The following is a 24,370-nucleotide window of genomic DNA, read 5'->3' as shown; positions in this document are numbered from 1 at the left end:
TCTTACAGCGGGCAATCAAGTTATCCGAATTCGATCTTCGACATGAAGCTCGGATAGCCATCAAATCATAGTATCTGGCCGACTTCATTACAGAGTACACTGACACCCCGGGAACTCCTACAAAATGGAAACTCTACATGGATGACTCTTCAAACAAAACCGGGAGTGGTGCATGTGTAATTATAGAAAAGCAATCAGGGAAGCCAAATCAAAGCCAAATGACCAAGCTGAAAACGAGGCACTACTGGCTGGTTTAAGGCTAGCTAAGAAGGTAGGAGATTACCATATCCAGTGACTCACAAGTAGTTACCTCACAAATAGAAGGGAGCAACCAAGCTGAGGATCCCACCACAAAAAATACCTCGGGTAATTCGGGGGATCCTGGACAAAATCAGAGAACAGCTCGGACAATTCAGGGGACCCTGGACAAAAATAGAAAACAGCTCGGACAATTCGGGGAATATGAAGTCCGACACATACCTCGAGAGCAGAATGCCTGAGCTGATGCATTTTCAAAAATTAGCCAACACCAAACCAGGGGGCAATAACAGAAGCCTCATACAGGCCACATTACAAGACCACAACAAAGGAAGGAAAACAAACCATCTCCTCAGAGTCCGGCGACACCAGCTCATAATTCTTCTCCTCATCCCTATCCCTACAAATTCAGAGGAACCTCCTAAGTTGCACACAGTACTCAGGACATAGGTCAGCCATGGGGTTATTACCAAACAACTCGGACAAATAAAGGAAACAACTCGGACAATAACAGCAAAACATCAAGTGTCAGATACAGCAGTAAAAAGAAAATCCCAGGACTCACACGAAAGTCCAGGGGCACCCTTTGGAGGCAACAACAGGGCAAGAACACAGAGAAGAGAAGCCGACAATCTCTCAAACAAAAGGTCAGAACAAAAGCAAGAACTTTTGTACAAAAGGAGTCAGGCAACGATGAAAAGAAACAGGAACAGCAGCCAAATCTTAAGCAAAGCACACTTTCTCCTCAAAGGCGAATACGCAAACTTTTTGCAGAAAGAACCAAAGTTCTTCAGATAAAAAAAGAGAGCTTGGGCTGAAGAGCTCCCACAAGTCCTATGGGCATATCGGACAACTCCACACTTCAACACAGGGGAATCACCCTTCTGGTTGACTCGCGGAATGGAGGCAATGATCCCAATAGAGATCGAAGAAGGATCCCCCAGAATGATCATCTACAATAAAGAGATCAACTCCCAAATCCAAAGGGAAATAGCTCGACCTACTCCCAGAAGTCCGAAAAATAGCTCAGATCAGGGAAGAATCGTTAAAACATCGCATGGCTTTAAGGTACAAACGAAAGGTAGTGCAGAGAAGCATCGCCAATAATGACCTCATCCCAATCCAAAATGATATTAGAACAAGTCGACCGGGAGAAGAGAAGCTAGCAGCCAATTGGAAAGGATCATACCAAGTTGTTCAGAAGAACTGGAGAAAGGTTACTACAAAGTGTCCAACCTCGAGGGGCAAGAGCTACCAAGGTCATGGCATGCCTGCAAAGGGCACCAGGCCAAAATCCAAAAAGATTGCCCGACCTAGAAAGGTAAGTACTAACATGTACACACTCTTATCTTCATTTTATTAAAAAATTGCAGATTCCCTAAAAAGTTTTCTACCAAGACGCCCGACTACGGCAGGTCGGCAAGGTGAACACCAGATTCACCGCCCGATCACGACAAAGTCGGCAAGATGAACACCAAATTCATCGTCCGATTACAAAGCGACAAGTCGGCAAAGTGAAAACCAACTTCACCGCCCGACCACGATGAAAACTGAATTCATCATTTGATTTCGACAAAGTGAAAACAAAATTCACTGCTATACCAAGACGCATTAATCTGAAATGCAAATTTCACTGCCGGATCACGACAAGGTCGGCGGGGTGAAAACCAAATTCACCGCCCGATCATGATAAAAGTCGGGAAAGATGAAACCAGAATTCATCGCCCGATTTCGACAGGGTCGGCAAAAAAGTGAAAGCAGAGTTCATCGCCCGATTATAAAGCAACAGATCGGCAGAAAGTGAAAAACAATTTCACTGCACGATCACGATAAAGACAACCGTCCGATAAAGGTGAAAACGCGATTCACCCAAAGGACGATCTAGAGATGACAACCACTTTCTACAAATCGGCAAAGATGAATACAGAATAATGTAAGAAGTTATCGAAAGTGATCTAAAAAAGAACCTGACGAGGTCTTACGGATTGCTAAAATAATAACTTAAGGACTGGTCGAACGTTAAGAAGTCGAACCAAGTTAACCCAAGTTATAAGTAAACCCTGGAAAGAGGTCTGGCCAATCCTATTAAAGAGGATTACTTTAACTTAGAAGGGCCTGACATAACAAAGTCAGCCCAAAACAAAAAGTTATACAAGTAGTCTCTGAAAGAGATCTAACAAAGATCCAAGAAAGAGGACTACAAAAAATAACTTAAAGGAGACCGACGTAACCAAGTCGGACTCCTACCACTAAAAAGTTATACAAGTAGTACCTGAAAGAGATCTGACAAAGATCCAAGAAAGAGGACTACAAAAAATAACTTAAAGGAGACCGACATAACCAAGTCGGACTCCTACTACCAAAGAGTTATAAAAGTAATCCCTGAAAGAGACCTGACAAAGGTCCATGAAAGAGGATTACGAAATAACTTAGAAGAGATCGACATAAAGAAGTCGGTCTCCTACAACGGACAAGTTATAAAAGTAATCCCTGAAAGAGACCTAACAAAGGTCCAAGAAAGAGGATTACAGAAATAACTTAGAAGGACCCGACATGACAAAGTCGGCTCAAGCGACAAAAGTTATAAAAGTAATCACTAAAAGAGACTTGAACAAAGTCCAAGAAAGAGGATTACAGACGTAACTCAGAAGAGACCCACAAGAAGAAATCAGACCAACAAAAGCAACAGCTTGGACCGACAAGAAGAAGTCGGACCAACAAAAGCAACAGCTTGGACTGACAAGAAGAAATCGGACCAACGAAAGCTACAGCTTGGACCGATAAGAAGAAATCAGACCAACGAAAAACGTGCGCTAAAACGGACATAGCTTTGCCCAAAAAGCCACGGCTCTACGACAAGGCTATCAAAAACTGTTCAGAATGACTAAAAAGTGTTCTACAAAAACACTAAAAAGTCGTCGGACAAATTAGTCCCAAGAACCACCTCGACCAAACAGAAAGTGGACAAAACCAGAAGAGATCAAAAGAAGTCGGACAACGAAGTACCGACACTCTGCAAAAGATCCACAAACGGGACAAAGACATCTCACAACGGCCAGAGGAAGGCCAGAAATGCTTTGCTAAAAAGTACAAAGCCTTGAAAAAAGACACTACTTAAAAGGCAAAAGCACAAATCAAAACGGCGCTATAAAGTCATCTAAACAGACTATAAAAAGGTTTCCCATTGGAACAGTTGTTGGATTATGACTGAAAAGCCCGAGCAATGAAGGCAAACAAATCAGAAGAAGACTAAAAAACCCCCTCAACAAACTAAAAAGGGGCAATACCAGACTCGCACAAACGAGAAAATACTCAAGATCGACCGAAGTCAAGATACTTGAGCACGACTTCCCCAAAGAGATCAAATCTCTAAAAAGCACGATCTCACGGAAAGATCGAACTCAAGCAAGGGCAAAGTCATACAGGTCGACGTCAGCTAAAGAAGAGGCGCAAGTACGACTTCAAAAAAAGAATAAGCCAAAAGGTTGGGAAACAACTTAAGGCTCAAATGTGCTTAGCCAAAAGGGATATAACTCCACTCAAAGAAGGCACAATCTCAAACATGGCTACGAACGTCATCCGAGACTAAAAAAGGTTCTACATAAAGAACACTAAAAAAGTCATTGGACAAATCACTAAAAGTCCGGATATCAAGCCGCAAGGACAACTTCGCCAAAGCAGAGGGTTGTCAACACAAACTTAAAGCAAGGCGTGATCCAGAAGGCAAGGGTAGAAAACCCACGCTACCACTCAAAAGAGGTTGGACTGTGAAGTACCAAATCTCTAGAAAATCTACAAAGATTGCAAAGCAGTGAAGAAACAAGCCAGACAGATGCTTGAGCATGACTTCCAAAGAGATCGAAGCTCTGAAAAGCACGATCTCACGGAAAGATCGAACTCAAGCATGGGCACTGTTCATACCCTGGGTCAAGCTGTCCGACCCAGGATGTTTAGCAACAAGCCGACCGACCTCTTCAGGTCAGATTATCCGACCTCTTCTCAAAGAGCTCGGCCAAATCACCAAAGGAGCCCAAAACAGGCCCAAAACGAAGGAACACAGCCCAATCTAAAGGCAGCCAAAGCCCAGAAAGATAAAGGCGGTTCCCTTGAAGATAAGATGACCTCACTTAAAGATAAGATAATGATAAGATAAGATAAGATAACTAACTTATCTTATCCACAGGAGGCCACATCTCACCATTATAAATACACTGGAGCACCCAGGTATAACTCATACTCTGATTCTACATAAAACCTGTTTAATACCCATGCTAACTTAAGCATCGGAGTCTCTTGCAGGTACCCCCCACCCTCCGGTGACGAAGGATCAGCAGTTCAGCCAGTCCAACAAGTCGGACACAACAGCTCTGACCAGTACAGAAGATCTCGTCCGAGATTGACCTACAGTTTCAGGTAACCCTCGGAACAATAATCATCTTGATTACATACACCAATTATCTCTAAGAACTACCCTTTCTATTCGGGACAAGTTCAGAATCTATCCCCAATCCTGAACTTGACTTGGTCACCTACCAAGCTTTCAACTGCAAAGTGCTAACCCAACTTGTTGCAAGGGGAGTCCCATAAAATCATGATACACAACACAGATGTACAAAGGACCTCTAAGACACCTATGACTTTTTCTTTAATTTTGTACACTTTGTCTTTTTTCTCTCACTGATTTTTTCTTACAAACCTCAAATTATTTGCCTTTTTCACCATGAGACATAGACAGACAAAACTAAAGAAAATACAAAATTAAACCCATTGAAGGAGAAGAACTTTTGTTAGCTTAGGTAGCTATGAGAACTCTGTGCTTACTCTCCTTATCTCAAGCCTTGGCCGTTCACCCTTAATATAGAAGGGGAAGCTTCCAAGGTTGAAACGGTTCAATCGAGCCAACTTCTTCTTCTTCAATATCGAAACTGGTTTAGACAGAGAGAGGAGAGAGGGAAATCGAAATCAAAACCAACATGCAATTACCTCTCTCTCTCATCCCTTCTCATCAAACTTCATCAATCTGAGCCTTCCATCTTGACTTGGTCCCCAAGAAGGATTTTTGACCCTTGATCTTTGACAGTTCCATCTGCTTCACTTTTGCTTCCTCCTCCACGTAACTACAGTGGTTACCTTCTGTGATGGATGAACGAAAAGTAGAAATGAGCCATACCACAGTGATCTTCTTCTCTGATCGAATTGGATTGCTACCATTTTTGGCATGGTGATTTTGAGGCTTCTTCTCCACTTCTTACTTTTAGTGGAAAAGATCTTAGCCACGCCATACTGTAGATCTTCTTTTTGTAAGGGTTATGATCACCTTGGCCGCTTGCTTCTTTATAGCTTCTGTTCTTCTTTCTCTGATAGCTTGCATCTTCTTCTTTTTCTGTCAGTGAAGTGACCAAAATTAAAAAAAAAGAGAGGAAAGAGAAGAGAGAGAAAGCTTTTAATGCAATGAATAGAGTTAAACAAATTAAAACCCATTCCTTATCCCTATACATAGTAACGTGTGGAATAATAAAAGCTATTAAATCAATTTTGAATTTTCTCTCTCCTATTACCAATGCAATTAAATCAAGTTAATTGAATTTAAATTTCATTTCTTAGTGGGAGTAGGTAACCGAACTCAATCATGCTCAATTTCATTCTTTCTTCTTTCAATTCGGACCAACCAAATGTTGGGGCAATTGGAAGCCTTGTTTTGAGCTTTGCTGATTAATTTCTTGATCCAATTATCTTGCTAACCAAATAATTATTTTAGCCATTTGTCAATTGAAATTTGTACAAGACTGAATATCACATTAGGCTTGTCGTAATTTTCGATCCAACAACAGAATCTGCAAATTCCAACAAAATTATTAAGCTGCTAATTTATAATAACCATAAAATTAATTTAACAATTTTGTAATTAATTATTTTTAATAATGTTTGATCATCATATTAATTTTAAGTTTTTCAAATTCAACAAATATATATATATATATAGAGTATCCGCTTTTATTTCTAATTTTTTTAATATATATATAAATAGTTTTAATTTTAAATTATAAATATATTTATACTTAAATTAAATCTTTGTATATTTTTACCCTTATTATTAAATTTTTCCGGGTCTGATATTGACTAACGGTAATGGGGTGAAACTGTGGTATTAGGAGAAGGAAAAAAAAAAGAGTAAGAAATAAAAGAGTAATTTTATCTTTTAAAAAAAAGGTAGTAAGTCATTTGGTTTTGTTCTGTTAGCTCTCTAGGCTTGTAATAGGACAAGAGATTTTTTTAGAAAGTTGTAATAACTAATAAGACACATTAAATTTTGATTTGAAGCGACATAATATCGTATCCCCTGTTTCTGTTAATTAGAACAAGGCCTAATTAATTCAAGATGCTAAAAGAAAAACAAACTCTGTAAATCTTAGGACCATAGTACATACAAACACATGAAAGTGACTCATGAAAAAAATCTAGTTAAAGATGAGAAGATCAATAAATGTACACTTCAGAGAGTAGTTGTGGGTTAAATATGACGCAGAAATTAATCATTCTCAAACCAAACACGTTTCAATTTGATGCTGGTGGGTGGCTAAGAGAGTCCAGTTATTATTATTGGTCATTGATTTATGGTCTTCCGTTAGTTCAGCATCCTTGTCCTCACTAAATTCTTGTATGTCCAAAATCTCAACCCTACGATTAGTCTTCTTTCTTATCATGATAGCCACATCTTGTGGTATGAACCTTCCTCCCACAATTACCCTTGTCTGCTTCTTCTCTAGGAGATGGATTTCCAACTCTGCCACAATAATATTCAAACAAATAAACAACATAATTCTCAACTTCACAACTATTTGGTGCCAAGAAGTAGTGCATATAGTCATTAACATATGGTTAAGTTTATATCATGAGAAAAATATATAGTTATATTACTAACTTTTTTGTCTTAAATTTGTCAAACAAAACCATTTTTTAATGCTGAGGATATTCTTAGAGAAATGCCTTTTCGTTTGTAATATTGGAACTAAAAATAGTGCCACCTTATTCTACTATTAAAATTTTAGTAAAAAATTCTAGATGTTGAGTAATTTTCATATGATTAAGAAGGATCCTCATCACGATGAGAAAATAGAAAGAAGATAATGAATTGTGTCTAACCTGGCACATCAAGAAGGACTCTCTTAACTTTTCTATAACAACCGCTACAATCGATGTTGATCCTCATCACCATGCAAAAGTACTGCATGAACAACACAAAGGATTTAGAGATGGTAATAAATTAATTAATTAATATAAACAGTTTCAGAAACGATGGTGACTTAAGTCTTGCCTTCACTGTCATGAAATCACTAGGAGAAGAACAAAGAAAGAGAAAGAGAAAAAGAGAGAAACAAAGGATAAAGTCACAGATGATGAAAAATGGTACAAGAAAAAGACTATCTTAAAAGGAAATAAAGAGAACTTTGAAGGGCCAAAAAGGGTTTATGATGAGCTGGTTTGCATTTCAATTTGAAGACTCTGATTCTCCATTTAGTGACAGAACCTGATTCTGTTTTCTAGTAGAACATATTATTCTTGGTTTCTTTGTGCCTATTTTAGTTTTTAGTGCATGGCAATTGAACAGTGAACTTTTTATTAAAAGAAAATAAAAAATAGCATCTCTTTAATCTTGATACTTAAATGAAGCAAAAAAAGTTGCACTCTTGCCATATGAAATTCGTTGTTTCAGATATGCCTTTGGAATATATTTCACAGAAAATAAAAGAAACAAACATGTATCTAAAGTTGTTCAAGGGAGGGGGACTTTGTCCTTGTAACCCTGTTGTCACATGAGTATATTAAATTCTAGTATTATATTGCTTCTGATCCAAGGTAAATGTATATGATCCTAGCTAGATAGATCATAGTTTTTTGGACAACATATAGTTAACACTCATAGATAGGTGTAAAATAAAATGGTCCATATATCCAAGTTTTATGTGTGTAGGTATAGTTATACTGATTTATGTACGCATGCGTGTGTATAAAAACAGATGAAATGTCAAAAGTTCAGTGTGATATAAAAATATTATTGGTCCTCTAAAAGTTTTTGTATATATATCGTATAAGAATAGTTTTACATATAATATCACCTGATATTCAAAAATGTTATATGTATCTAAAAATTCAGCCACTAAATTAGTCATTAGTATTTATTATAAACACGAATGATTGATTTATTGACTAATTTTTTGTGTTTGCTTAGTATGATTGTTTCATATATCAGGAGGGATCAGCATAATGCACCCCTTCAACAAGCTGTATTTTACGGGTCACCAATTATCCAAATGTTCTTGGATAAGTAAAAAAAAGAATGATTTATAAGAACTTGGAAAATTTTAGTTCCTGAAACATGTTCATGTGCAAAATGAAGATTTTATTTTTGCTAATGACGTTAGTTGATTATTGAATATGAATGACTGAGTCGGACTACAAATCGTTCAACTATTATAAAATTTTTGTAACAAGTTATTGACACTTAGCATTGTTAATTTTATTATGTCTATCACCATCAAGTACATCATGTTTGTTATGTGGGAAAGTGGGGAAATGGGATGCAATAGCATGATTTGGGATGGTGGATAAACAAGAAGTACATGTTCAATGAAACTCACACAGCAAGCATGTAATAACTCACACAGAAAGATTGACATTTTTTTTCTATTTAGAAGCCATGGAAAATATTACTCACTGCACCTCACAACCTGAAAACATAACACAATGGCTACACAGAAATATTGTCCTCTTGTCTCTATTTTCTGTCACATTATTTTCTTGCTCCTGATTTCCCATCCACCCACCACACTTTCCCAAGATCCAAGCTCTTCTAACCCGACCATAGCGCAATGCACATCAACCCTCCTTCCTCTCATCCCTTGCGCACCGTTCGTGCAGGGTACTTCTAAGTCTCCTGTGCAAGCATGCTGCGGCAACCTCAGGCAACTCTACAGCCAAGAGCCTCACTGTCTCTGCCTTCTGCTAAATGACACTACCATGAGCTCTTTCCCCATTAACAGGACGCTTGCTCTAGAGCTGCCGGCACTTTGTGCCCTTCAAGTTGACATCTCCACCTGCCCAGGTTACCTTCATATTTAAGTGAATCCTATATTATATATATGGTAATTGACAGTGATGATATTCATTGATCAATTTTTGCACTTTTTTTGTTGTAGGGGAACAACTCCAAGTGCCTGTTCCTGCAACTTCGCCGGCTTCTTCAATGTCCTTCAGGGCAAAGAACAGCTCTAATGTTGCTGGTATACAATCACTTTTATTCCCAACATTCACTTCACTTTGATAACAATTTCCTTTGGCAATATTCAAGATGTTGAATCATGCTCTAAATTGCTCCTTCCTTTGTACTTGTAGCTTCTCCTGCAGTTTTAGTTGCACCAAGATCAAGTATGATGGGATTCCAATTTGGAAGTAGCCAGAGCACCAGCTTAAAGGCAAATAACAGCGGCAGGGCTGGTGACTTTGTCAATTCTATTGCTCACAGCATTTCAAGGAGTGTTAGAGCTGATGACTTTAGCAATGTTGTTACTATTAATTAAAATTAAGATTGAAATAATGTATTTAATTCATGTAGGATTCACTTGAAGAGACCTGACACTAGGTTTTATTATTTCATGTTAAATATGTCATTAATCTATGTTATCTTTTTGTCTATGTATTAAAATATGTAGTTTGTTCACTTGTTCTTGGTGTTATATAGCCTTCATGCTTTCCTAAAAAAGAGAAGTTTATAAATTTTCACATACAACCGCTGAATTTGATTTGTCTTAGAATTGATATTCTTACAAAAAGTTTATAGGCAGTTTGAATTCTTAAACCCATGTGAATAAAAGCATTATCTTACAAACCAAACTCAGCTGAGAAAAGTATGTTTGCAGCCAGTATATATGAATGTACTAGTTCAAACTTGGAGCCACTTCTGTTGGATTGGATTCAAATATGTCGGAGTCAGATGCCTCAGGTCCTTCTAAAAGTTCTCTAGACTGAACAGATTCCTTGTATGCAGGAGTCTCTTTGAAATCTGTTGCTCCTTCATTGTAGGTTGCCACAGCAATCCCACAAGCAATTAACGCAAAAACAACGCCGAAAGCCCACATATACTCAACAAAGAAGCCAAGCCAGTCCCACTGAGGCCCTTCCCAGAAGTCCTTCTCCTCTCCCGGTAGATCCGGCAAGAAGTAACCGTCATCGACATCGTCAACGGCTGAGTCTTCAATCTCGCCCGTCGGTTGCGGGTCCTGATCCTGATCCTTGGTCGTCGTGCTGCCACGTCGGCCTTTGCCAGAACGAGGGGAAAATTTCTTGGTTGCAGAAACCACGTGAAGGCTTCCTCTACATCTTTTAGTTGCTGTAGCTGATGGTGTTATGCGGAAGGTGAGGTGAGGAGGGTGAGGGAGGGAGGTATTGCATAGGATTCTGGCGCCGCCGCTGCCACTGATGGAAGTGGCTACGGTGAAGGCCATTGGGAAGGGATGAGATGATGTGGGAAGAAAGGAGGAGCTGGTCCGAGTTGTGTGGTGTGTGGATAAGAGAAATTAGAACGTTTGCCAAAGCAATAATGTTTCTAAATTTCCATCATGGATTTGTCTTTGGTGGGCAAAGTTCGTGCTGGTCCTTGAAGGACCTGATAAGAAATTCCAAATACGTGGATGAAAATGGATCGGTATAGAAAAAATTATTTCTGCTAAGCCCATTATTTTGTGTAATTGCAAATCAATTTGTTTTTGTGACGACAAACGAGTTTGGTAAAGGAAAATAATAAAAATATATTTGGACCTAGAGTTTTAAATAATGCCTGGGGGGCTAAACAGGATATGAAGTGCCGCGGTGCAAAGAAAATGTATACTCGGGGTTAGATTTTCATTTGTATTTGAGCCGAATATTTTGGCCCACAAACAAAGCATTTTTTTAATCACAAGCCTTTTTGTTTTAATATTTATTTCTTTATTTTTTTTTTTCAAATTTAAAAGTGAGACTCGAACTCCAACTTTTTAAAAAAGTATAAAAAAATTATGTCATTTGAACTATAACTCGTTAACATTTCTTTATTATTATTATTATTATTATCATAAATTGTATCCATCATTATAATACTATTAATACAATATATTTAATTTTAATACCAAAAATAATACATTTAATTTAATAGTATACCCGTCACTTCTATAACCACCTCGAAAATACGCGAAAATTGCATTTCAGTTTTAAAACAATTCAAATAGTAAGCATGCACTTTTTTTTCCTAGTTTTTAAATGGAAAACATTTCATGGTTTTACAGAATAGCATTTTCCATTTTCCATTTTCCATTTCCAAGCGATTCAAAATATTCACCACTGCAACAAATTTTTTTGAGTTAAACTCTGTATTTCAACTAGCGGCCAAAAAAAATCTGGAGCATTATCAAATTTTGTTTATGAATGAGACTGGTAAAGAAAGAATACAGGCCATCTAAGTGCTTATATATATGTGGTTTCAGTTTCGGATGTGATAATAATTCATTTTTGTATAATTAAACTATTTTAGATGTATTATAAAGATTTGATGTAATATTTTAAATATATTTAAGACACATTTAAAATAATAAATAACAAATATAATGATTTCAAAACACATCTAAAAATTATTGAAAGATTTTTTTTTGTAAAACTAAGTAAATAAATGGGAGGAACACATCTGTTTATGTGAAATAAAAGTTTTGGTAAGATTTGGATATGAAGTTTTATTGCTTAGGAGTTAAAATTTTAGAATTTGGAGTTTGTTTTTTTTTTAATTTAAAAGAATAATACATAGAATTTAGAGTTTTTTCTTATGAAGAAAATTTATTTCTGTCAAAATAAAATAGAAAAAAAAACCTCCAAAAGATAGCAGCCTTAGTGATGAGTATATGTGACTTTAAAATTATTTAAATAAAGTTATGAAACGTTTTTAAGTGATAAAAATTTGAGAAGATCAAAATATAGAAACATCTGCTCTTAGAACCTCTTCTACACATATTCATCCTATAAATTCTACACTTAGGATGAACAAAAGAAGATAGTTTATATTCTAAATATTTGTTATATGGATTACAATCATGTAAGCGGAGAAATATTAGTTAGTAGATTGTTACTTGTTAGTGACATGTATTTGACTTAACATATTCTTGTACATGCCTTCATATAAATAAGGCTATTCACACTTGACCTTTGTATGTGAAAATGAAAGAAACACAGTTCAAGTTACACTTATACTTTTTCTTTTCGTAATGTTGTTATCTTGATTTCTTTTTCACTTTATCTCTTTTACTCATTGTGAATCTAAAAGTTTTAAACCATTTTAGATCCTTCACTAGAGTCACTCCAAGCTGCATTGTGAAGTTGAAATACTTCCTTGGATTGGGAATCAGGTCAAGAACAACTTGTGATTAAGAGTGGCAATGGATAGAGTAGGTTAGAGTTTGGAGTCAACCCTAATTCTATCCGCGGGTTGAAATTTTTATATAAATTCAATTTTATCCTACTTTCAGGTTGAGAATATCTCAACCCCAATCTTACCCGCTCTTAACCTGTAGGTATCTGATCCTATTCGTGGGTTACAAAAAAAATGCAACATTATTATATAAGTTTATGATAATTTAAAATAAAAATGACTTTTACGTAAAAAAAAAGAATTAAATTATTAATTAATGATCTTCTTTTAGTGGCTAAAAATCTTTTGCATTTAGTAAGAGGTCTTTGATTCAACATCCGCTTGAAACATATTTTTATATAAGTATATAAAATATTAAAATATACATATATAAGGTGCGGATTGATCGGGTAGAGTTGAAACTCAATCCACACTCTACCCTACCTGCACTCTACCCTACCCCCTGCAGATCGGGTAGAGTTGAAATTCAACCTACACCCTATCTTACTCGCACTCTACTCTACTCGTTGCGGATCGAATTGATAACCCTATCCGACCGAATGAAATTGAATTGGGTACCCGCAGATAGAGTGCATCTTACCACCCCTACCTGTGATATGTAACACCCTAACTTTTAGCACCTCATGATCGTACTAAAAGTCTGAGTGCTACTTACTTCTAAATCTTTTTATTATATACTACATTTATTTAATATTGAGCCTTCGCGAATACGAACCGAAACTTTAATTAAGAAAACAAAAAGAGACTTTATTTTACGCCACTAAATCACAAAAGTATATATATTCACATAGTATTAAATATATAAACTTATTTTAAGATTCCCAAAAACAAATCCTACCCCTCTAAAAACTCTAACTAACAAGGCGAGGGGAAAACAAATCCTAACAACTCAACTTATAATCATATTCCTCTGTGCTCCCGTAACTTGACAATGAGCCTTTGCACCTGTAGCTGAAAAGGGGTGGAGATAGGGGGTAAGAACCGGAAAGTTCTTAGTAGGGTCGGGGTTAGAAGTTAAGTTCATTTTGCCATTATTAACCAACCGCAACTAACAACAAAACACCTATAAGCATGAATAATAAAAGAATTCAGAAGTCAATCAGTCACGCAGCACACACACACAATCACAGAGTTACACAGCACAGAGATATGCGCAAACAAGCATGATGCATGTCTATTCCTATCGCAAGTAATGAGCTCATTTGTCGGTTTCGACCCGCACTCGACGCAATCCGACCCGCAAGTCAGATAAGGCATTCCAGCGGCATAACCTCTGCAAGTTTCCACTTCTTGCAGGCGCTGATTCTCCAGCTGAAGTATGCCGAACATGACCTCTGCAAGTACTTGCAGGCACTGATTCTCCAGCTGAAGCATGTGCCACTTTCTCCTGGAAGCCGTTCCATACACACGGGCGTCCCCGCACAATCATTCAAAAACAAAGCCCACGGCTTAACACTTTCACATCGGCACCATAACTATTTACTTTCCGTCACCCTCTCGTGACCTTTCAATCATTCTCATAAGTACACGTGCCGATTTATCTTCTCTTTTTCTTTTAAAACTAAAACCACATTTTTATGCCATTCTCCAAAATCTTTAAAACAATTAATAATCCAACCGACTCCAACAGCAAAAATATTTCTTTAATAATTCAAAATCAGTTAATATATTTCTTAAAGCTTTTGAAAATTCTATTTTTTATTCCCAAAATAATCAAAACATCCCAACTAGTTGTTCATACATAACTGAATCAAAATCTCAAGCAAACAACAATAATTCAACAATAATTTAACATAAACTCATTCAAATTCACGCAATAATCAGCTAAATCAACATTCACTTATCAAACTCACATTTAATTATTATAAAGTTACCAAACCCTACCTCTATACGAAATCAAACTAACGGGACCTCCGGAAAAGTTTTCTGACCGAACTGCTGAAGAAGAAAATGTTAAAAATCGTCTGTGCCTCCTAAAACTCCAATTGACCGAACTCAAGGGAAAGAGGAGTTATGTCACCGTCAACTTTCACCGATCAAAAGTGACGCCAATACGTAGAGGAGGAGGATACGAACACTTTCATCGGATTAGATTTTTCATTGGATTTACGAATTTCAAGAAATTGAAGCCGAAGGCTCAACAATGCCACGGTTTTTTCCTTCCCTCGCTCACGGCTTTCTCTCTCTTTCTCTGTGCTTTCTTTTCTTCTCTTCCAACTTTAGTTTGGTTATGAGATGAGCAAAGATATTAGGTGGTGATTTGTGTGGAGTTAAGCTTTATTAGGTGTCATTGTTCTATATATACATACATGCATTCAAGGCCACGTTTCCATTTATTTCTTTTTCTCCCTTAATGGTTTCGGCCAATTCTTTTCCCTTGTGCCCTTATGAAAACTGAGTAATTACTAATGCTAATCATAAAGTTTATTGGCAATTTAATTGTTAAATATCAAGGATAATGAATAAATGAAAGCATGTGTCATTATTAATATATGCATATATGCACGTTCCCCTTAATGGTTTTGACTATAATAAATAAATAAATAAATAACAATTCTTTTATTTTTTTTTAAATATCTTATTACAATAATAAAAATAATTTAAAAATTTTAATAGATTTTAAACTCAAGATATCATAAAATTTAATTTAATTACTTTTAAAAAAATAATTTTTCTTTAAATACAATAATAAATTATGTATAACTAATTATATAATTTTTTCAAAAATTCGGGGTGTTATATCCCACCCACCTTATAAAAATTTTCGTCCTCGAAAATTGATATAAGATAGAAGAGATTCATACTATCTTTCTTTTTAAACTTGTCAAAGAAAACAGAAAGATTTAATATGTTCAGTTTTTAAACATAAGGAAAATAATTTCACATAAAAATGATTGAAAATGTGTAGTGTGGTGCAGAAGTTGTATGAGAGGTTTAATGCAAGTTAAACTTAGAATCCGAAGACTTGCAATTTTAACAAAAAAAAAATTCAAAATCCAGAAAGAAAATGGTTGAATATCACAGATGATGGTTACAAGAATTTGAAAGAATGAGTAGAATCAAAATCAAACATGAGTGCACAAAATAGAAAATCCGTCCGGAAGAGAGTTAAATTGTACCCTAAGAAGAAATCTGAGAAAAGAACTTGGACAAGAACAATGAAAGAAAAGGTAGTAGAATAAGTCGAAGCAAATTCAAGCTGAATTACCAGGTTCACAAAGATTTCAGCGATTCACTTTGATGCATCAAACAAGTTCAAAATTACATCAAAGAATATACGAGTTGAGAAGAAGAGTTTAAATAACACAAGGTAGATATCTAAGAAATTGAAGAGGACATATGCAATTAGGATCAAATGAGAAAGCATATGAATAAGGAACAAGGTTGAAAAATAATTAGTTAACTTTTCAAGAAAGAAATCTCGAATAAGAAACTCTCGGCAAACCATGAAAGAATAGATACGTAACCGATTAGAATCAAGAAATTAACTCCTAACGTTCCCAAAATCCACGATTCACGTTACCTATTACTTCTATCTCGTCTATGATAATCCATTAGTGTTTTCATATACATGAATCATTAGTATTAAGTTGGCCAGACCTATTACCATGAGAGATGCAACGGTTGACTAACAGAATTAATCAATAGACAATCATGCATTTGAAATTCAAACTCTTGTCAGTGGGACAAGTCCTACTGCATGACAGACACTCAGAGTATGCAGTAAAGCATAGTCAATCCAGTTCCAAGGCTCTAATGGGAACGAACTGCTCTGATACCATAATGTAACACCCTAACTTTTAGCACCTCATGATCGTACTAAAAGTCTGAGTGCTACTTACCTCTAAACCTTTTTATTATATACTACCTTTATTTAATATTGAGCCTTCGCGAATACGAACCAAAACTTTAATTAAGAAAACGAAAAGAGACTTTATTTTACGCCACTAAATCACAAAAGTATATATATTCACATAGTATTAAATACATAAACTTATTTCAATATTCCCAAAAACAAATCCTACCCCTCTAAAAACTCTAACTAACAAGGTGAGGGGAAAACAAATCCTAACAACTCAACTTATAAACATATTCCTCTGTGCTCCCGTAACTTGACAATGAGCCTTTGCACCTGTAGCTGAAAAGGGGTGGAGATAGGGGGTAAGAACCAGAAAGTTTTTAGTAGGGTCGGGGTTAGAAGTTAAGTTCATTTTGCCATTATTAACCAACTGCAACTAACAACAAAACACTTATAAGCATGAATAATAAAAGAACTCAGAAGTCAATCAGTCATGCAGCACACACACACAATCACAGAGTTACACAGCACAGAGATATGCGCAAACAAGCATGATGCATGTCTATTTCTATCGCAGGTAATGAGCTCATTTGTCGGTTTCGACCCGCACCCGACGCAATCCGACCCGCAAGTCAGATAAGGCATTCCAACGGCATAACCTCTGCAAGTTTTCACTTCTTGCAGGCGCTGATTCTCCAGCTGAAGTATGCCGAACATGACCTCTGCAAGTACTTGCATGCGCTGATTCTCCAGCTGAAACATGTGCCACTTTCTCCTGGAAGCCGTTCCATACACACGGGCGTCCCCGCACAATCATTCAAAAACAAAGCCCACGGCTTAACACTTTCACATCGGCACCATAACTATTTACTTTCCGTCACCCTCTCGTGACCTTTCAATCATTCTCATAAGTACACGTGCCGATTTATCTTCTCTTTTTCTTTTAAAACTAAAACCACATCTTTATGCCATTCTCCAAAATCTTTAAAACAATTAATAATCCAACCGACTCCAGCAGCAAAAATATTTCTTTAATAATTCAAAATCAGTTAATATATTTCTTAAAGCTTTTGAAAACTCCATTTCTTATTCCCAAAATAATCAAAACATCCCAGCTAGTTGTTCATACATAACTGAATCAAAATCTCAAGCAAACAACAATAATTCAACAATAATTTAATATAAACTCATTCAAATTCACGCAATAATCAGCTAAATCAACATTCACTTATCAAACTCACATTTAATTATTATAAAGTTACCAAACCCTACCTCCATACGAAATCAAACTAACGGGACCTCCGGAAAAGTTTTCTGACCGAACTGCTGAAGAAGAAAATGTTAAGAATCGTCTGTGCCTCCTAAAACTCTAATTGACCGAACTCAAGGGAAAGAGGAGTTATGTCACCGTCAACTTCCACCGATCAAAAGTGACGCCAATACGTAGAGGAGGAGGATACAAACACTTTCATCGGATTAGATTTTTCATTGGATTTACGAATCTTAAGAAATTGAAGCCGAAGACTCAACAATGCCACGGTTTCTTCCTTCCCTCGCTCACGGCTTTCTCTCTCTTTCTCTGTGCTTTCTTTTCTTCTCTTCCAACTTCAGTTTGGTTATGAGATGAGCAAAGATATTATGTGGTGATTTGTGTGGAGTTAAGCTTTGTTAGGTGTCATTGTTCTATATATACATATATGCATTCAAGGCCACGTTTCCATTTATTTCTTTTTCTCCCTTAATGGTTTCGGCCAATTCTTTTCCCTTGTGCCCTTATGAAAACTGAGTAATTACTAATGCTAATCATAAAGTTCATTGGCAATTTAATTGTTAAATATCAAGGATAATGAATAAATGAAAGCATATGTCATTATTAATATATGCATATATGCACGTTCTCCTTAATAGTTTTGACTATAATAAATAAATAAATAAATAACAATTCTTTTATTTTTTTTTAAATATCTTATTACAATAATAAAAATAATTTTAAAATTTTAATAGATTTTAAACTCAAGATATCATAAAATTTAATTTAATTACTTTTAGAAAAATAATTTTTCTTTAAATACAATAATAAATTATGTATAACTAATTATATAATTTTTTCAAAAATTCGGGGTGTTATATGATATGTTTAATCTAGATATACATTTTCTCTTTGCTGCTCAATCATATTGTCCTCATTCTCTTTAAGGTCCAAGTGCCTCTCCTACAATCAAGAGAGGTAAATCTCAATATTTCGGGAGCAAAAAAAATGTTAGAATTTTACATGGTAAATTAGATGATTAGAGAACTGCTTGAGACAAGGTACATCTCATCAAGGAAATGGCAAGTAGGGAACAAGTGCTTTTTCGACAAGTACTTTATCAAATTTTTTTAAGGGTAACCTCTACTTATAGACAATAGAGTATTAATTTTGATTTTTACAAAAAGCGCATTAGAATGGATAAACAAAATAAAATCGGTCTCACTTTAGAGAAATAATATTATTTTAATTAAAAAAATTTTTATTTATGTAAATAAATTGATAAAATAATTAAAAATAATATAAAATTTAAATTAAATTAAAACTAAATATTGGAATAACAAAGGATAAAGAATCAATATTAGAATTATTCTAATTTATTAGAAACTATTTATACCATGATTCAAAATTATGGTCCAAATAAACAATTATAAAGGATAAAAAAAGTCCAACAAATTCACACGGATTGGGTTAGCTTACTACACGGATCAGCTTACCCGACTTACTTAGGATGTAAGTTTCTCAAACTATACTCAACCCGATTTACATGACAAGTAAAGACATCATGTCAAACTACCACTCTAAATATAAATTTTCAATTCATCTATTGTTACAAGTTTATCTATTCTTACATCGTGGGATAACTTCTCAAATATTAAGGAAGAAACCACCTATTACTGCAAGAGGAGAAACTCAAAAAGTGATGGTCAAGTCTTCACTTTCTCTTATAAATATCCCACCAAATTCAAGTATTTTTCAATCTCAATTCTCATCAAGTTGTCTAAATTTATTGCTAACTGAAACATCAGAATTTCTTATAGGTATCCCTCACCATCATTCATTTAAAAACGTCGGATAACTTCGCCCCTTTGATGAAACAAAGTCCCAACCTTTATCTTAAGTAGCTTGGACCTAATCTCTAGGTCCAAATTAGCTTGGTTTCAGGTAATCCATCAGAACCTTGGCATCCTTAATGGAGAACTGATAGTCGACCCTCAACCATGACGAACGTTCACTCAGAAGTCAGACGCACTATATTAGATTTAAAATCATAAAATGGAGGATATAATAATAACAATCGAGTACTTTATATACCTCAACACTCAAAAAGAAGTAAAGGTATCATCGAGAAAAGAGATAGAGGAGGAGTAAGGAGAACGAAGGATAAGTTTTCAAATTCACATTTTCGAAGTATTGAGAACTAAAAATGCTGCAGAGATCATGGAATTGGTTCATGGTCATCATGGCCGACTCAAGCAATTGAAGGTTGAACTGGAGCAGCATGTGAGTTAAAACGACAACCTCGGAAAGAGACATGAACTCGCCGAGAGCTTGAAGAAAAGTTGAAGAAGTTGGAATTCGACCTCTTTAACAAAAGACGCTATGAAGATCATGAGTCGACTCCCTTCAAGAATTGAGGACCCTTTTTTAGAATAAATTTTGTGGGCTAAGGTTCCTAGAAACTTCAAGAGCCTGTATATAGATCTCTATGATGGTACTACAGACCTGCGACACCACTTAAGTAACTTTAAAAGTCGCATGTACTTGGCGGATGCATCAGATACAACTCGGTGCAAGGCATGGTCCAAATAAACATTTACAAGGGATCCAGAAAAGACCAACAACAAATCCACACAGATTGGCCCGACCTACTCGAGACACAAGTTTCTCAAACCATGTCGGACTTGACTTGCATAACAAGCAAAGGTGTTGTCAAACCACCACTCTAGATACTCATTTTCGACTCATCTATTATTACATCGTGGGATAACTTTCCAAATATTAAGGAAGAAATGACCCATTACTAAAAGAGGAGAAACTCAGGAATGATGATCAAGTCTTCACCTCCTCCTATAAATACTTTACTAAATTCAGGTATTTCTCAATCCTTATTCTCATAAACCTATCTAAAACTCTTGCTAATTTAGGTATCAGAGTCTCTTGTTGGCACTCCTCACCATCTTCTATTCTAAGGCTGCACACGACTCTGATCAAATAGGATATAATCAAAATCTCTATCCAATCTACACTAAACTCATTAGATTGGATTGGATCCAATATTTGCACCTTTTACGCTCGGATCTGATCTGCACATTTGAGAATCAAATATCACATATATCCGATCAAAAAAAAAATAAAAATATACTTTAAAATTTGAAAATTAAAAAATATTAATATATGACTCTAAAATAAATAAAAAAAACATAACAAAGAAACATCTAGAATTTTTTTAAAAAAAATTAATACAGCAGATCATATTAAATCACTAACAATTTCACAAGAACTAAACACTAAATAAACTAAACCCTAATAGCATTTAAATTTTAAAAAATTAATACAACAAGAGAGGCACAACTCAAGAAATTACACAACACAATTTATTCTTATTTAACTTTTTTTAAAATAAAATTCCTTGTCAAACCATCAAAACTAAGGAAGTGGATGGAAAAAAATAGAATTGGAGCAGTCAAGTAGAAGAAAAATTAAAATAGAAACAAAAGTAAAAACGTGACTAAAATGCCTAATAGAAGCAAAATAATTATGAGGACAAGATTGACACAGAACAGAGGCAAAGACGAGGAACAAATCTCGAGAGACGAGGTAGATAAGAATCACGATGAAAGTCTGAATGTGACTGTCAATCGACAAAGATAGTAGTGCGACCGTCAACCCAAGAAAAGAAGAGCGCGGCCGAACGACGCTGAAGAAGAGAAGAGAAAACAACGATGCGGCGAGGAAAAGAGAAAACGGCTACGAGACAAGGAAACGTTGGCAATGTGAGATGGAAAATCGATGAGATCTGAGAAGAGGTGAACAACAGCGATAATAGTATGTGATACGTAGATTAGAGATTGAGATATCTGAAAAGTGAAAAGATGGAGAAAGAAAAAAGAAAAATGTGGATTGCTAAAATAAAATGTTTAGTGTTAGGGCTTTTTATTTCTAAGGTTAGCTATATATATTATTTAATTATATATTTATTTATTAACTGTACGGATCTGTGGATCGAATCCTAAAATATAGATAAGATATCCGCAATTTGATTCTTTTATAGTACAGATCAGATCGTATCTAATCTAATAAAGTGTGAATCGAATAATATGCATAATTTGCAAATCAGATAGATATCAATACTACAAATTTATAGATATTATCCTATTTATGTTCAATCTTAATCCATTCAAGTCACCAAAAAAAAAATCTTAATCCATTCAAAGACATCAAATAACTTCACTTCTCTAGTAAAATAAAGCTGCAGCCTTCATCCAAAATAGTTTAGACTTCATGCCAAGATCTAAATTAACTTGGTTTCAGGTAATCCCATGAAAACAGGAACTATTTGAGGATTTTAATATTTTTGAATTTTGAATCTAGTGTTCAACCAGAAATACCAATATCTGGAGGGATCAAAATTAAATTTTAAAAGTATCCGTGCACCAAAATCGAATCTTAGATACATTTTTTTTTTCGATGTCACCTAGATACATTGTTAACAAAAGATAAATATGCGTTCATTTCTTTAATTCAACATATATTTTGGCCAAAAACATTTTTTATGTCAAATAATCATTAATCCCTTAAGAAAAATTAATTAACATATATATTTTATGAACGCATATTAAGATTATTATTTAAGAAGTTAATATAAATTTAAATTTTTGATATATTTATTAAAATAAAAAATTAAAAAAATTTGCCTTTGACGGTAAAAAATTCAAAACTCTTAACTGAATTGGCAGACAAACGCTGTTTTTTTTTTCAGATATAGGACAAATAATAATTACCACATGCCTATCCCTGTGTAACTACAGCCTTTATTTCTGGTTTCCCAGGTGATATATATATTTACAGGTCTCTGTAACTCCATTTTACAATGGATCATTTTAATATGTCTATTAGTAATTATAATAGTTATAACATTTTAAAAAATATTGTTAATATTAAAATAATATTTTTTTATTATTTACTAAGATTTTTTAAAAAATATTATCAAAATTTAAAAAAATATATATAATTTTAATTTTTAAAATACATATATAATCACCGTAATTAGTTTAAACATAAGCATATTACAATTTACCTTTTACCGTAAGTAAATTCTTTAATTAAGATTTTTTCTGTGTAAATAAAAAAAACCTCAAATTAGTTTATCAAATTTTGAGTCAAATTCTTTCAAAGATACAATCCTAAAAAAAAAATTTACAAATAACTAATAGTCTGTCACCGATAACATTAGATATTTTAAAAATAATTATCATTTTTTAGTATTTTGATCTATTTAATCTCCGACTCACTATTTGATCTATTTTTCTCATTAATTATAAAAAAATTAATCTTTAGTTATTTTTATTCCATATCACAAATAAAAAACTAGATTAAAATAGATAAAATATTAATAAACGTCCAACTGTGTCTAGTTTTTTTAAAATGACTTTGTAAAATGTAATTTCACATCAACAATTTTATGTGGCATATTTTCATTTTGTTTCACACAACTTGTGTTGTGTACTCTTCTAAAATAAAAAGAATAATGCACATTAATATACATTAATAGAGTAAAATATATTGTATCCCTAATTTTTATTAAACATTTTAAAAATATCTATAAATTTTAATTTGTTTTAATTTTATTTTCAATATTTTATTATTTACATCAACTTTTATCTTTATCATCAAATTTTTTCTAGTCAAAATATGGATAAATCTTTTTTCTCATTTTACCCTTCGGACTTCCGATCCATGTTTTATACCGCCGACCTTTGACGTTTGGCTCTTTATCGACACCGCCATCACCGTCGCCTCGACGAAGGAGTGGAATCATAGAACGAATTTTCCCTGCCACTATCGCCTCCATCTAAATTTGTTGAATCTGCGCACCTTCTTCACTGTGTTTATTGTTTGTTTGTTATGGTGATTGTTGAGGGGTGGGGTGCCAGTTTTAGTGACTTCTGTGAGGTTTAGGGTGAGATTAAATGGTGGCAGCGGCGGTGGTGTGGGGAAGGCGGGATTATTTTCGTGACGGGAGTTGGTAGTGACGGTGGTGGTGTAGGGAAAAGAGTTGCAAACTTGCAATATAGGATACTTTTGGTGGTGATAGATGGAGGGAATTTCACCGGTGGAGTGAGGATAGTTGTGGTGGAATGAGATGTTAGTGGTGGCGGTGATAAAGTTAGACAAGAGGAGGTGGAAATAGGGGGACATGGGGTTATAATTGAGATAAAATTAAGAATAAATATAAAGCTACAATAAATTAAATTTTAAAAATAACATTTTCAAATTCTGATAAAACAAAAATAAATTATATATATAAATAAATAAATTTAATTTCTAAATATAAAATATTTTATAAAATTGTATAATTATAAAAATATAATTTTTATTGACATGATATAAAGTATTACATAATTAAATTCATATATAAAATTATTTTATATTGTTATTAAAATCATATTCTTGTAAATATAAAAAATCATCTTTGCTCAATACTTTTATCTATTAAAATAATTTCTATGAATCTGAACTTTTTATTTATTCTAATTTATTTCAGGTGTATTTTTGTTTACTTATTTTTTAAAAAAAAATAAAGATACCGTAAGGAAAGCATAAATGATAAACC

The 24,370-nt window shown here is 34.5% G+C and overlaps 2 protein-coding genes across 2 annotated transcripts; both read right to left on the bottom strand.

Moving 5' to 3' along the window:
- Positions 1-6,699: 6,699 nt before the first annotated feature.
- On the bottom strand, positions 6,700-7,841 carry LOC130951732 (heavy metal-associated isoprenylated plant protein 36-like). Its single transcript, XM_057880440.1, has 3 exons — positions 7,574-7,841; positions 7,402-7,483; positions 6,700-7,042 (listed from the first exon to the last, which is right to left on the bottom strand). Exons 1-3 carry the CDS (start codon positions 7,583-7,585, stop codon positions 6,798-6,800), a joined length of 339 nt encoding a protein of 112 aa, XP_057736423.1. The 5' UTR covers positions 7,586-7,841; the 3' UTR covers positions 6,700-6,797.
- A 2,191-nt stretch (positions 7,842-10,032) lies between these two features.
- LOC130950583 (uncharacterized) lies at positions 10,033-10,864 on the bottom strand. Its single transcript, XM_057879118.1, has one exon. It carries the CDS (start codon positions 10,758-10,760, stop codon positions 10,194-10,196), a length of 567 nt encoding a protein of 188 aa, XP_057735101.1. The 5' UTR covers positions 10,761-10,864; the 3' UTR covers positions 10,033-10,193.
- Between the last annotated feature and the right edge of the window lie 13,506 nt (positions 10,865-24,370).

This window comes from Arachis stenosperma, chromosome 9 (assembly GCF_014773155.1).
Source record: "Arachis stenosperma cultivar V10309 chromosome 9, arast.V10309.gnm1.PFL2, whole genome shotgun sequence".
Lineage (NCBI taxonomy): Eukaryota > Viridiplantae > Streptophyta > Magnoliopsida > Fabales > Fabaceae > Arachis > Arachis stenosperma.
This window is presented reverse-complemented; position numbering and strand designations above follow the sequence as displayed.